Raw genomic sequence first — 14,255 nt, 5'->3', positions numbered from 1 at the left:
AGAAACAAATAAGATTAAACGAAAAGAAACTAGATGGACAGAGCACACAAAGAAATCAATGAGTTAAACGTGAGAAAAAGAAAGTACAGAACAACCTGAGTTCTTGTTGTCTATGTATGACTTTTTGACATCTGTTATTGATTTTTGAGTGAACTCAAATTCATTTGACTTTGAGGGTTATAAGCTGTTCCGTCTGCAGCTCCACCATAGCCTGCCATTTTCGCTAAAAGTGCCGCTCTTAAACCTCCACTCTGTGCACCAATAACTCGGTTTAAAAGCATAGGGTTGCTTGACATTTGTTGCAACATAGTGGGGTCATTCATCATTTGTTGTTGCAACTGTTGTTGTGGTGTTAGTTTTACTATTGGATGTTTCAATGCTCCCTTCCTCTTACGTATATTCTTACGTAGCTTACGTGGCATTTTAAGTGAAGTAAAAAACGGTTTTTGACAGATGTTTATATGACACTTTTTGTTCAGCACAAAAAACTACTCGGTCAAAGTGTTGTCAGTTTTGTAAAATAACGGTCCTATCTCCGTGCCTATGACGAAGAAGTCTTGACAAAACATTTACGAAGAAGTCTTGACAAAACATTTACGAAGAAGTCTTGACAAAACATTTACGAAGAAGTCTTGACAAAACATTTACGAAGAAGTCTTGACAAAACATTTACGTTCATGTTTGACAAAACATTTACGAAGAAGTCTTGACAAAACATTTACGAAGAAGTCTTGACAAAACATTTACGATGAAATCTTGACAAAACATTTACGTTCATGTTTGACAAAACATTTACGAAGAAGTCTTGACAAAACATTTACGATGAAATCTTGACAAAACATTTACGAAGAAGTCTTGACAAAACATTTACGTTCATGTTTGACAAAACATTTACGAAGAAGTCTTGACAAAACATTTACGAAGAAGTCTTGACAAAACATTTACGATGAAATCTTGACAAAACATTTACGTTCATGTTTGACAAAACATTTACGAAGAAGTCTTGACAAAACATTTACGATGAAATCTTGACAAAACATTTACGTTCATGTTTGACAAAACATTTACGAAGAAGTCTTGACAAAACATTTACGATGAAATCTTGACAAAACATTTACGTTCATGTTTGACAAAACATTTACGAAGAAGTCTTGACAAAACATTTACGAAGAAGTCTTGACAAAACATTTACAAGAAGTCTTGACAAAACATTTACGTTCATGTTTGACAAAACATTTACGAAGAAGTCTTGACAAAACATTTACGAAGAAGTCTTGACAAAACATTTACGATGAAATCTTGACAAAACATTTACGTTCATGTTTGACAAAACATTTACGAAGAAGTCTTGACAAAACATTTACGATGAAATCTTGACAAAACATTTACGTTCATGTTTGACAAAACATTTACGAAGAAGTCTTGACAAAACATTTACGATGAAATCTTGACAAAACATTTACGTTCATGTTTGACAAAACATTTACGAAGAAGTCTTGACAAAACATTTACGAAGAAGTCTTGACAAAACATTTACGAAGAAGTCTTGACAAAACATTTACGAAGAAGTCTTGACAAAACATTTACGAAGAAGTCTTGACAAAACATGAAAACATATATAATTTGTGAAAAAGCGACACAAAAAGTGTCACCGGCTGGGGTTCGGTCCTCCTCTTGGGTCTTGAGCAAAATTTCTTATGGGCTAGAGGGCACAAAGTGCCCGGAAGGCCATCCCAAGAAAAAAAAAACTTCATTATACTCATCAACTTCAGGGCTAGAAGGCACGAAGTGCCTGGAAGCCCCACTACCTTTTTTTTTTTTTTTTTTTTACCGTATATTATTTTTTAAGCTATCTTATTTTTTGAACTTTTATTCAAATCTTTGGTCGCAAGAAGAATTGCATGATAAATAAAAACATTTAATCAAAGTCAATTTTATTTTTCATATTCAAATGGACTGAGTGTTAACATTTAACATTTTTTTGCTAATTGTCGTCAAAAATTAGGCGTAAAGCAAAAATTGATATTTCATATGGTTTTATGATAGATAAGCATTATATTCCCACTCATTATATTCGTAAATTTTGAGGTTTATCCTTCGCTTTTAAGATCATTGAATTTGATTTTTATATAAAATAGTTATATATTAGAAAATAATATGAGTTTATGTGATATTATTTTTCAGAAGATTTCATTCTATATGCCTATGAAAAGTACTCTCAAAACTAACTTTTTCCTAATTATAATTAAATCTAGAATATTGTATTATGCTTAGTATTATTTCATTTTTCTCATTCAATTTAGAATTTACAAATGTCAAAAAATTGAGAGCTGTCACTTTTGATGAATTTCTGTTTATTACAGAGACCACTTAATACATTGAAATATCATAAATAGTGAAATATTAAAAAGTGTATTTCAAAATATTGAAATTATAAAAATTTATAATACTGAAATTGAGACAAATTAATAAATTCAATGTGTTTTTTTTGAAATAACTCTCAAATATTATTTTTTTGTTTATTTAATGATGAATAAATATGATTGCTTTAGTCAATCATAAAAACTAATTTAAGTTTAAAATAATGAAGAGATTGGGACAAAGTTGCAATTCGGCACTTTTTGTAAAAAAAAATGGGGTCATACTCATAATGAATAGAGACTTATAGCCAAGTCTTGATATCATGAAAAAAAAAAAAAAAAAAAAAAGGTAGTGGGGCTTCCAGGCACTTCGTGCCCTCTAGCCCCGAAGATGTTTAGTATAAATGAAGTTCTTATATACGGGTCTTCCAGGAGCTTTTCACAAATTATATATGTTTTCATGTTTTGTCAAGACTTCTTCGTAAAATCAGACAAAAATAATGTTTAGGGTAGAAGGTTAGATATAACCTCTTTTCTAACCTCTTTTCTACCCTCTTGAATTTTCAAGACTTCTTCGTACATGTTTTGTCACTTTTCTGTCACTTTTCAGGAAAAAACATTTTTATTATATATATAAAATGAATTTTACAAAACCACCGTTACCCTTCTTTGGAAATAAGAGTAGATGTAAAGATATTCTATTGAGAGAACTTAAGAAACTACCGAATGGTCTAACATTTGTAGACTTGTTCGGTGGAAGTTTCTATATATCTCATTTGTGCCATACAATATTTCCTGACTCAAAGATTATATGCAATGACTTCGACAACTATATGAACCGTCTCAAACATATACCAGACACAAACAAAATATTGAAAGAGTTAAAAGAAAAGATACCTATAGGTAAGATGGAACGTATACCATTAGATAAGAAAAATACTGTCAGAGAGGTTTTGAAAAAGGCAGAGTATATTGACTGGGATAGTATATCTGCTAGACTATTATATAGTGGTGCTATAAGAGTTCATGACATTGAAACACTTATGTCAAAAGTTTTATATCTTAACTATACAAATGTTTTCAAAGAGAACATAGAAAAATATATTGAGGGTATAGAGTTTGTGAGATGTCATTGGACAGAGTTGTATGAAAAATATAAAGACAAGGAAAATGTTTTCTTTATAGTGGACCCGCCGTTCTATAACACATGGGATTTTCAATACCAAGTAGACTGGACTTTGAGAGACTCTTTAGAAACTTTAGACGTTTTACATAACCATCCATGCTTTTACTTTACATCCGATAAAAGTGGTTTGGAAAGTGTCATGAGATGGTTAGAGGACATACATGACTATGAGTTTAGATATGACAAGATAGAATATGAGAGAGGTCCTATAAACTGGAGAAAGTGTCATAACAAAGAAATTTTACTAGTAAGTAAATGTGGTTTGAAATAGGACTACTTGTTTTAGGTTTTTTCCATTGTGTCATTTACTTATTTGACGTGGCAGAAAGATATAGAGAATATGAAGATGAACCAATACCAGCAAATGTTCAGCATATGTACTCGTAAGAGATATTTTTATCTAATATTAAATGGACGCACAGAACTTAGCGAATGCACAGCAACCTGGACAACCAAACCCAGAGAATATTCCAAATGAAGTTAGAATACAAACTGCAATGGCAAACTATGGTCAAGTGCCAACAGATGTACAAATGCAAACTGCCATGTCAAATGACGCTGCGTTAGGTTTGCCACCATGGTATGCAAATATGAGATGGAAAGAGTTTTATACAAACCCTGAAGTGGGATATAAACAACTCTATGCAGATGACGCGAACACAGGAGTTGACCCAGAATATGTTTTCTACCAGAGGAGAAACAGAATGTATGAGCTCCAGTTAAAGAATGCTATGGAACTCAACAGGAAACGTAAGAGACTAGGCGGACATTAGATTTTTACATATAGTAAAATGGGTTTCTTCAGTAAGATAGGAAACTTCTTTCGAAATGTTGGAAGAGGTATATGGAATGGAATAAAATCTGTCGGAAGAGGAATTTGGAACGGAGTCAAAAATATTGGTAAAAGAGTAGGTCAGTTCGTTGGTATTATACCTAAAGACCCTGAACCAGAAGAACAAGCTCCTGTTATACAACAGCCTGAACCTGCACCACAGTCTAGTTGGCAACCAAATCCAACACCTCAACCGTATTAAAAAATTATATTTTTACCGTTCGATAGTAGTTGTATATGAAACTAAGTTCTAAGTAAAACGCATGGTATAATGGAATTATTCTTTTTCTTCCATCTGTAGTAAACCATACTTGAAAGTCTGAAATACTTCCACTTGGTGGTTCGTATAACTTTGTAGGTTTTCGTAAAAGTCATTTGCCAAGCATAAGAAAGAGTTTTGAGCGCCAGAAAATGAAGCATGAACAATAATAGCAGCTGGGTCGAAAACATCTTTAAATAAATATGGTTCATCTCTTGCATATCGACTGTAAATATTTGCTAAAGGAAGTTCGACTTTCTGATTTAACATTCTTTGCAAATAATACCATGACATTGCAGTGAATTCTGTATATATTTGTTCGTCTTTCTTTGGATTGTCTTCGTAGATTTGAAATGACACTTGTGAATTTTGTTTGTCATATACAATTCTCACATAAAGTGTGCTCTCGGTATTTGCATATTCATCAGCATATTTTGCATAACATGAATTTATTTTATCTTCTATTTTTTTAACGCAGTCTGTAGAGAAGATGAAAGGTCAACTTGTATTAGCTCAATTTCTTCCCACATTTTTCGTTTCCCTTCAGATATATAATCTATATGAAACCTTACAATAAATGGAAAACTTTTATCTTCTACAGACACAAACTTCATTCTACGAAAGCCAATAGCTTTTGTGACAGATGGGTCTCTTAACCATCTTAATGGGTAGTCAAAACGATAGCCTTCATGCTTTACGGTCTCTGTCTCAAACTTTTGACCGACATTAGTAAAAAGTTCATCTAATGGTTTAGTTGTAGCAACTCTTGAATTTTCTTTTTCTATTGAAAGCATATTTTATCTAGAATAAAAAATGTCGAAAGAAACAGCGTCTATGAGAGAAATACAACACAACCGACAACTCATTATGCAAGCTCTAAATAAGAACACAACAAACTTTTCAAACTATTCTAAGATATCTGAGTCATTGAAAGAAGGAAACTTAAAACTGACATTAAACCCAATGACAGATGAGTTTCTGTTTCAAGACAATAAGAACCATACTGTCTGTATAAATCCAACAAAAAGAACTTTAAACGAGAAACCTATAGATGAACTTCTTTTGAAAGCAGATATTGACAACAAAGCTGACAAAGAGTATGTTGACGATGAGTTAGCACGTGTGGCTAGTGCGTTAGTGAAGAAGGCAGATAAGGAATATGTGAATGAAAAAGATGAAAAAATTATAGAAAGGGTTGAATGGTACCATGAACGGACAACAAAGATTTTAAAAGGTAAAGCCGATACAGGGTGGGTTTCAGGATGTTTAGACCTTAAAGCGGATAAGAACCATACACATACCATTGCAAATATTACAAACTTACAAGAAACCTTAAACAGGAAAAGTGACGTTGGACATACACATACCATTGCAAATATTACAAACTTACAAGAAACCTTAAACAGGAAAAGTGACGTTGGACATACACATAGCTTCTTCACAACTGTTGGTATAGAAAATATTGAAGGAACGGTTGAAGAAACTGGTGGGGATGCAATATATTGTAAACCTCCTAACTTTCCACAAGGTTTAACATCGGATGACGACATAACAACGATGAGAAACATTAGATGTAGAGATGTTTATGTCATGGAGGATGAACATAATATTAAATTCACTGCTCAAGATTTATATGACAAGAAAGCAGACAAAACAGAGCTTCAAACATTAAAGACAGAAATACTTCAAACCATTTACCCAGTTGGTTCTATTTATACGTCAATGAACTCTACCAGACCAGAAGTAGTACTTGGTTTTGGAACTTGGACTCAAATACTCGAAAGTTTTTTGTATTGTGCACACACTCCAAAGAAAACAGGTGGAAGTAAAACGATATCTGTCGACAACTTGCCACCACATAGTCATTCTGGTACAACAAGTTCTAATGGAAACCATAGTCATAGGGTTTGCAAACAAGGATATAACACTGTTTCTCAGACTTCAATGCAAATTCAAGTTATGTCAAGATCTCATTTTCCAAACGACCCAGTAGACTGGAATGGAATGTGGACAGATACAACTGGAAACCACCAACATACTTTTACAACAACATCTACAGGACTAGGTAAAAAATACATGCCACCTTACATGACAGTTTGTGCATGGTATAGAATTGCTTAGTCGTCATTTTCAACTTCTTTAGCATATTCGTCAGGAGTTGTCTTATATTTGTTAGGAACTGTCTTTGAAAGTATACCACCTTGAACTTTAACAAGTTTGAAACGAGGTCTGACAATAGTAGTTTTATCTTCTGCTTGCAGTCTGTACATTTTGCCATGTTTGCCTAAAACTTCATAATATTCTCTTGTATACTTTCTTCTATTTTTACGAACACGAATGCGAGTACCTGTCGAGTTCCCATTGTTGTCATAGTCAATAGTATTTTCATATGGGTCGCGTTTAGGTATTTCTATTTTTACTTTGTCACCTTTCTTAAGTTTGAAGCCTGGCATTCTTTCTTGTTTGTCTCTTTTGACTAAACTATTAAATATATAGTCTTTCTCTAAGTCAGGGTTGTTTTTCATTTCTTCGGGGGAGTGGTTTCCCAAACCTTTTTGTTTACGGCTATTGTAAATATTTAAAACTTGTCTCATCTTTGCCTGGGAGAAGTGTCTATATTTGTCGTCATATGACATTTCATTTGCTTCACCACCTTGTGGTTGATTTAAGTCTCTTAAGATTTTTATACAACTGTCAATGACACCAAGAGCAGAATGGTTTTGGTCGACAATGAAATATTGGTTTACATTTTTTGAACGCAGATAGTTTTTAATATCGTCTGATTTGAAAGAACTTTCACAGTCAGATGTCAGTTTTGTTGGATGGTATTTGTCAACGAATATTGTCAAAGCAGTTTTCACATCTAAAATATTTTTGGACCATAATGGTATGGCTTCACAGTATCTTGTGTTTTGACCGACAAATATTAGCCAGTATGGTGGTCCATCTTCTCTATACCTCGGAATGTTTTCCAAGATATCCATAAACCAAGCATTTGGTGTTGAACTAAAGATTTTTATCATGAGTGCTTTCTTTGTTGCCTTAGAAACATAGGGGTCCTTGTTTGGATTCGTCATTTTTACCCTATAAGAAATGGGTTTATTTGGCGCATTAGCAGGAGTTGCATCCAGATTTTTACCCGCAGTGGGAACAATAGCCAGAGGTGTATTTGGAGTTGGAAGGAAGATTTTGAGTACATTAGGTATACTGAAAGAGAAAGCACAACCTATTATACAAACCGTACAGAAAGGTTGGGAGGTAGCACGAGATGCAGCAAATCTTATTCCAAATCCTGAAACAAGAGGAAAAGTTCAAGGATGGATGGACAATGTAGGAAGACAAGCAGGAAACTATTATAACAAAGCAAATGACTACTATAACCAAGCAGGACACTATATGGACCAAGGTGAAAGATTCTTTAACAGAGGATATAACCATGCACAACAATGGGTAAACAATAACCAACCTCAACCGCCTCAAACGTGGGAATGTAAAGTTTTTTACTGAGATGAAATGAACAATACAGCATTGAGACAAATGGGTTCAAGATGGATTTGTCGGCTTCCAGCAGTTACACAACCACGTGTTTGTCAAGTTCTTCCTATACCTCAAGAAGTTTTAGACCGACTTAAAAAACCTAAACAACCAGTTGAAAACAAACCAAACTAAAATTTTTTACTGAGATGAAATGACCGAAGAAGTTGAAACGGTAGATTTGACACCACAAACAAAAAGTTCAGAACCATTGTCAAAACCTGTCAAAGAACTTACAGATGAAGAGAAAAATTCAATAATAGAAAGTGCCAGGTCTGGAAATACAAACCCTAACTACAAAGTCACTTTTCATAGAAATGGAACGGCTAGTATCTCAAAAAAGAAACAGACTCTCACAAATAAAATATTGAAGTCTGAAGGAGTTAAAGAGACAACAGATGGGAAGGTATACTTCACTGACCAACAGTTCATTATAGAACATCTCATTGACTTAGAGTCGAAATATTCTAAACTTTACAACAAACACAAAAAGTTGAAAGGAAAACAAAAACAAATGGCATATGATATTTATGAAGATACTAACGACACAACCATACCTGCAAGTGAGGTAAAGTCAGAGGAACCGAAAAGTGACGAAAAACAGATAGAAGAAGGTGAGCCAAAAACTGAAGATAAACCAAAACCAAAGGTTAGTTTCCAAACTAAACCAAGTCAACCTTCATTAGCTGGTATGGGTTGGCGTCAAAGGCTTCTGGTAGCAGGAGGTTATGTAAAGTAAAAGAAAACAGTATATTTTTCAAAAAAATATTTTTTTTATTTTATTTGAAATGTACGCCGAGTTTGTTGGAACAGACCGTTGGGAAACTTGTTTGTTAGATGAGAAATATGAAATTCACTGTTGTGAGTCATTTGAAGTCAGAAACAAAAAGACAAAAAGAGTTTTAAGCGAATGGGAGCAAAAATACGGATATGCTATTATGAAGATGGGTGGAAAACACTATTTTAAACATGTTGTCATTGCAACTCATTTTATACCGAACCCTAACAATCTACCTCTTGTAGACCATATAAACCGTATAAGAAACGACAATAGACTTGAAAACTTACGCTGGGTCACTCGTTCTGAAAACAATAAGAACATAGGCAAAATTGGAGATATTGTATTCGAATTTGTCGACGAACTAGAAGATGAAGCAATTGAAATTACAGACTATGGTAAGCATACGTTGGAGTTTTACTACTATAGCGAAGAACAAGACTCTTTCTACTTTTATACCGGCGTAAACTATAGAAAATTACAAGTATGTTTTACTAAGGCGGGCTATGCTTATGTAAACGCTAGAGATACAGATGGAAAATACGTTAGACTATATCTTAACAAATTCAAGAAGCTATATGGCATACCATTTTAAAACAGTATTTTTTTATTTTTATAAAAAATGCCTCTATATAGAATGGATAGAAAATCTGCTAGAATAAAAGCAGAGTTGCAAAGATATGGTTGGAGAGTTTCGAAGAATTTTAAATATAGGAAGGGAAGACCCATAAAAGTCTATGACAAACTGGCTGGTCTGACCTACGAAATGGACCTTGAAACAGCACGCGCCAACTATCCAAACAGACTGGAGAGGTTAGAAGAAGAACGTCTTATGGACATGCCTTTCAATGTTAGTGAACCTCAAGTTGAAGGACACGACGGCTTTGCCAGATTCTACTGGAAACATGACGAACAATTGCATCCTTTGAGAAGGAAAAAAGGAAAAGGTGAAGACGCACATGCTCCCATGGAAAGAACAAGATATGCATATGAAAAGTACCGTGAAGTTAGAAGTCAAATTACTTCTGGTCGAACCTTTACAGTAAACTTTGACGAAGGAAAGAACAAAGAAGGCTTCATGGGTGTACTTGCTGCCATACAAGACGGAAATAAGAAAGGATACAATCTCAGACTAACCGTAACAGATTTGGACGGTCATATATACTATGCGCATGGCAATGTCACAACAGCTGCAATGCTTCTTGACGCTTTCAAGACTACAAAGAGAGAACAAATGGTTGATTCCGACTCAGACATCCTGAATGCAATTGAAGGAATTGTAAGTGTCAAGTTCGAATGGTACAAACGTAACCCTCAAGCAGTCAGACAACTTGTTTGTTAGATGAGAAATATGAAATGGCATACCATTTTAAAACCATATATTTTTACATATATTAAATGTTTCAGGTTGAAAAACAAAGAACAAAAGTAGCAGATACAAAACCGTTAGACTATATCTTTACAAACGCTGGTAGGACTATTTCAGATGAAGAAATTTCATCCCGTACTTACAGGTTTGACTTTCCAATTCGTTGGCTTCAAAGTCCTTCAGATGCAAAGGCAATAGGATTTAGAAGAGTTTTGTTTTCAAATAGAACTAACGCATTTATGTTCGCAGTATATTTTCATGGGCAATATGAAGGTTCTGATGGTCTAATAGACAAATTTGACGAAATGAGAATCTTTACAATTCGTTCAGACGAAAACCTTGAGAAGACTCTAAATGACTTTCAAACTCAAATAAACAAATACTACTGGGAATTTCAAGAAAAATACGATTCTTTACTAAATGGAACATACTATCTGAAACTAGAATATGACAAGATGAACTCCACAGTTTCATTTCAAAGGATTGAAAATAACCCTCCAAGAAGTACACAGTTTTTATTTTGGGAAGTAGACAAACGTTCTTGGGCACAATTTCTTCGGTTACTAAACCAGAACGAACCATTACCACCTGACGGTCCGTTTAAATTTATACGCCCACCAACAGATTTGACAGTTTATAAAAACGTGTTTGACCCTCAAAATGTTATGTGTCATGCAAGTTTCAGTTCAAGCAACAATAGTTTTCTATGTATTGGTAAGGACTTTTATGACTTTGCTTCTAAATTCTACGAACCACCTAGTAACAGTTTCTCTGACTTTCAAGTTTGGTTCACAACAAACGGTGTGCAGCATATAATACCATTGTACTATGACTTTTATCTCGAATTGTCTTTCATATACAACTACGGAAAAGTGCTGAAAAAGTATTGAAAAATATATTTTAGGGTAGAAGGGTATATCTACCCCGTTTTCTACCCTCTTTTCTACCCTCTTGAATTTTCATGAAATTTCCTTAAGATAGAAAAAAATATATTTTAGTTTTATTTTTTTTAAGTTTGGTCATCCTTCACTGTATGACAAATATACTATATTTTACTTAAAAATATGCAAGCGGCTCATAGCTCAGTGGTATGGGCTACCTCGCTACAGGCGTCGAAGACCTCGGTTCAAATCCCGATTCGCGCAGGTTTTTTCCTTTTATGCAGTGAAATTTCATGTACATAGGTTACTTTGGTGTTAGACCCTAGTGAAGAAAATAGAACGATAGGAGTTTACATTTGTAAAGTTACTTTGGTGTTAGACCCTAGTGAAGAAAATAGAACGATAGGAGTTTACATTTGTAAAGTTGGACGATAAAAATCTCTGCTACTAGCAGTACTGCTACTGACAGTAAAAGTACTGCTACTGTCAGTAAAAGTACTGCTACTGTCAGTAAAAGTACTGCTACTGTCAGTAAAAGTACTGCTACTGTCAGTAAAAGTACTGCTACTGTCAGTAAAAGTACTGCTACCGTCAGTAAAAAGGAAAATTTGAGAGGGTTTTCGACGATAAAAATCTCTGCTACTGTCAGTAAAAGTACTGCTACTGTCAGTAAAAGTACTGCTACTGTCAGTAAAAGTACTGCTACTGTCAGTAAAAGTACTGCTACTGTCAGTAAAAGTACTGCTACCGTCAGTAAAAAGGAAAATTTGAGAGGGTTTTCGACGATAAAAATCTCTGCTACTGTCAGTAAAAGTACTGCTACTGTCAGTAAAAGTACTGCTACTGTCAGTAAAAGTACTGCTACTGTCAGTAAAAGTACTGCTACTGTCAGAAAAAGTACTGCTACTGTCAGAAAAAGTACTGCTACTGTCAGTAAAAGTACTGCTACTGTCAGTAAAAGTACTGCTACTGTCAGTAAAAGTACTGCTACTGTCAGTAGCAGTACTGCTAGTAGCAGAGATTTTTATCGTTTGTGGTCCGACGGTTAAGCCACAAACGAATGTCCCACGTCCCACCAAAAAATATTTTTTTATTTTTATTGTAAGAACAGAAATGTCAGTCGAAGCAAAAACGTTCACGAACAAATCTAATGGCGAAACATTCACAAAAGGCACTTATAACGGTATTGAAGTCTTACGTAGAGACAAGGATGGTTATATAAATGCAACAAAGATATGTCAGCAGTTTAGGAAAGACTTTAGAAGGTTGTTGGAAAATAAGTCCTGGGAAGAGTATTTTAAGGCATTTTGTGAAGAATATACCACCCCGCGGAATTCCGCGGGTTGCTTTTTATACAATGTTAATGCAGGAATTCCCGATGAAATCAAACAGGTTAGAGGAACGTATGTAGACCCAAGACTCGTAAACTATATAGCAATGTGGGCTTCTCCAAAATATTGTATAGCAGTTGGAAAAATTCTGGACTCCATAGACAAGAAAGTTCATGAGAAGTTAGATGAAGAAGAACTTGAAGATACAGTAGAAAATGCAAAACATTTGTTCGAAGAAGAAGTTAGAAAAATGCATGAAAAACAAATAGAACATGAACGTGAGATATGTTCTGGTTATAGAGACTCGCCATACGAACTAGACCAATGGGAACAAGAAGATTTAAAGAGAGAATTTAGAGAATATGAACTCGCTAAGATAGCATTTGAAGCTGCAGAAAAGAAGTTAAAAGTTTGGGGTCGTTTTGTACAAAAATATTGTGAGTAAATGAACCATTTTTTTTCGACAAAAATATATTTTAGGGTAGAAGGGTATATCTACCCCGTTTTCTACCCTCTTTTCTACCCTCGTAGAAAACACACAAAACTCTTGAATTTTGTATAAAAAAAGCAACCCGCGGAATTCCGCGGGTTGGTATATTCTTCACAAAATGCTTGTTTTGAGGTCGAGCCATTTTTGGCTCCACCGTATTTTTAAACCAAACTCGTTCATTTTGTGCTGAAATAAAATAAAGTTAGTTTTTTAAAAAAAATATTTTTTTATTTTTATTGTAAGAACATGTTAGCAACAACAGCACCAAACTCGTTAGTCATGAACCCAACTTCAATGTTAGTAGAGATGAAAAGCTTCATTCCTTCTTCATATACTTTCGAAACAGAAATCCAGAAGATAAAGCAAGAACTTCTCCAAGGAGATTTAGATTGCACTGCAAAAGATGAAACAAATGAACAGTATCTTTATGAAATGCAGGACATTATTGACCATTTACCCAAATTGCCTGAAATTCAGCAACAAAAACTCACTATTCCTGAATTCGATGAAATAGAAGTCAAAGCAACTGACTCAGTAGAAATAAAGAAGTTCATACGAAAGGTTAACTATGAGTTTCTTGGATTTCATTGCAACCACAAAGTCATGGACAAAGATTGCGATATGGTATATAAGAACATCTCTGACATATACAAATCTGGGGAGTTTAAGACCTACGACAACTTTGTTTCGTTAGTTGCAAAATGTGTATGGCAGATAAGAGATAAAGATAGAAGAGGTAAGATATGGAATGAACAGATAAAACCCGCAACTTTTGAGTTAAAGAGAGCAATTGACGCCTTGGTTGTTTTAGCAGGTAAGGTTTCAGAATATAACGCAAAAATGAACCCACAATGTTCTAAATGTAAAGCAGCAATGAGGAAATATAACTACTCCGTCAAAGAGATAGAACGTATGCGAAACGACTATGCAGATTTAAAGAAAGAAGCAGAAAAACCAGCAGAAGATAAAATGAACATGTTAGAATTTCTAAACAAAAACTATCCAACAGCTGACGATTTCCTTCTTTCAGATGTCAAGAAGAAATATAAAGAAACATTCGACATTGTGAAAACATTCGATATCCTTCGTGAAGAAATAGAAGCTACGAAATTGTTTAGAATTTCACGAATTCACAATGTTTACCATGTAAAACGGTTATAAAATAACTGGGGTAGAAAAGAGGTTAGAAAACGGGGTAGATATACCCTTCTACCCTAAAATATATTTTTATTGAA

At 34.3% G+C, this 14,255-nt stretch overlaps 8 protein-coding genes and 2 pseudogenes across 10 annotated transcripts, besides 3 other annotated features; 8 read left to right on the top strand and 2 right to left on the bottom strand.

Moving 5' to 3' along the window:
- Positions 1-169: 169 nt before the first annotated feature.
- TVAGG3_1092630 lies at positions 170-422 on the bottom strand (annotated as a pseudogene). The gene has a single exon. A coding segment is annotated over exon 1 (253 nt).
- Positions 423-2,323: 1,901 nt separating this feature from the next.
- Positions 2,324-2,360: a mobile genetic element.
- A 229-nt stretch (positions 2,361-2,589) lies between these two features.
- Positions 2,590-2,686: a mobile genetic element.
- A 312-nt stretch (positions 2,687-2,998) lies between these two features.
- TVAGG3_1092600 lies at positions 2,999-3,485 on the top strand (annotated as a pseudogene). The gene has a single exon. A coding segment is annotated over exon 1 (487 nt).
- Positions 3,486-3,956: 471 nt separating this feature from the next.
- On the top strand, positions 3,957-4,319 carry TVAGG3_1092590 (uncharacterized protein; the record flags this gene model as incomplete). The annotated part of the gene is made up of 1 exon (XM_051257074.1): positions 3,957-4,319. The coding sequence occupies one exon, from the start codon at positions 3,957-3,959 to the stop codon at positions 4,317-4,319; it is 363 nt and encodes a 120-aa protein (XP_051075715.1).
- An 18-nt stretch (positions 4,320-4,337) lies between these two features.
- Positions 4,338-4,580, top strand: TVAGG3_1092580 (serine threonine-protein phosphatase family; the record flags this gene model as incomplete). Its single annotated transcript, XM_051257073.1, has 1 exon — positions 4,338-4,580. One exon carries the CDS (start codon positions 4,338-4,340, stop codon positions 4,578-4,580), a length of 243 nt encoding a protein of 80 aa, XP_051075714.1.
- Positions 4,581-5,759: 1,179 nt separating this feature from the next.
- Positions 5,760-14,178: a mobile genetic element.
- Positions 6,755-7,162, bottom strand: TVAGG3_1092570 (uncharacterized protein; the record flags this gene model as incomplete). Its single annotated transcript, XM_051257072.1, has 1 exon — positions 6,755-7,162. The coding sequence occupies one exon, from the start codon at positions 7,160-7,162 to the stop codon at positions 6,755-6,757; it is 408 nt and encodes a 135-aa protein (XP_051075713.1).
- Positions 8,151-8,306, top strand: TVAGG3_1092560 (uncharacterized protein; the record flags this gene model as incomplete). The annotated part of the gene is made up of 1 exon (XM_051257071.1): positions 8,151-8,306. One exon carries the CDS (start codon positions 8,151-8,153, stop codon positions 8,304-8,306), a length of 156 nt encoding a protein of 51 aa, XP_051075712.1.
- TVAGG3_1092550 (His-Me finger endonucleases family) lies at positions 8,960-9,544 on the top strand (the record flags this gene model as incomplete). The annotated part of the gene is made up of 1 exon (XM_051257070.1): positions 8,960-9,544. One exon carries the CDS (start codon positions 8,960-8,962, stop codon positions 9,542-9,544), a length of 585 nt encoding a protein of 194 aa, XP_051075711.1.
- Positions 9,572-10,291, top strand: TVAGG3_1092540 (uncharacterized protein; the record flags this gene model as incomplete). Its single annotated transcript, XM_051257069.1, has 1 exon — positions 9,572-10,291. One exon carries the CDS (start codon positions 9,572-9,574, stop codon positions 10,289-10,291), a length of 720 nt encoding a protein of 239 aa, XP_051075710.1.
- Positions 10,348-11,208, top strand: TVAGG3_1092530 (uncharacterized protein; the record flags this gene model as incomplete). The annotated part of the gene is made up of 1 exon (XM_051257068.1): positions 10,348-11,208. The coding sequence occupies one exon, from the start codon at positions 10,348-10,350 to the stop codon at positions 11,206-11,208; it is 861 nt and encodes a 286-aa protein (XP_051075709.1).
- On the top strand, positions 12,781-12,975 carry TVAGG3_1092520 (uncharacterized protein; the record flags this gene model as incomplete). Its single annotated transcript, XM_051257067.1, has 1 exon — positions 12,781-12,975. One exon carries the CDS (start codon positions 12,781-12,783, stop codon positions 12,973-12,975), a length of 195 nt encoding a protein of 64 aa, XP_051075708.1.
- Positions 14,179-14,255: the final 77 nt, after the last annotated feature.

The sequence above is a fragment of the Trichomonas vaginalis genome, assembly GCF_026262505.1.
Source record: "Trichomonas vaginalis G3 chromosome Unknown ctg_195, whole genome shotgun sequence".
NCBI classification, from domain to species: domain Eukaryota; phylum Parabasalia; order Trichomonadida; family Trichomonadidae; genus Trichomonas; species Trichomonas vaginalis.
The sequence above is the reverse complement of the archived record's forward strand: the minus strand, read 5'-3'. Positions and strand labels throughout refer to the sequence as shown.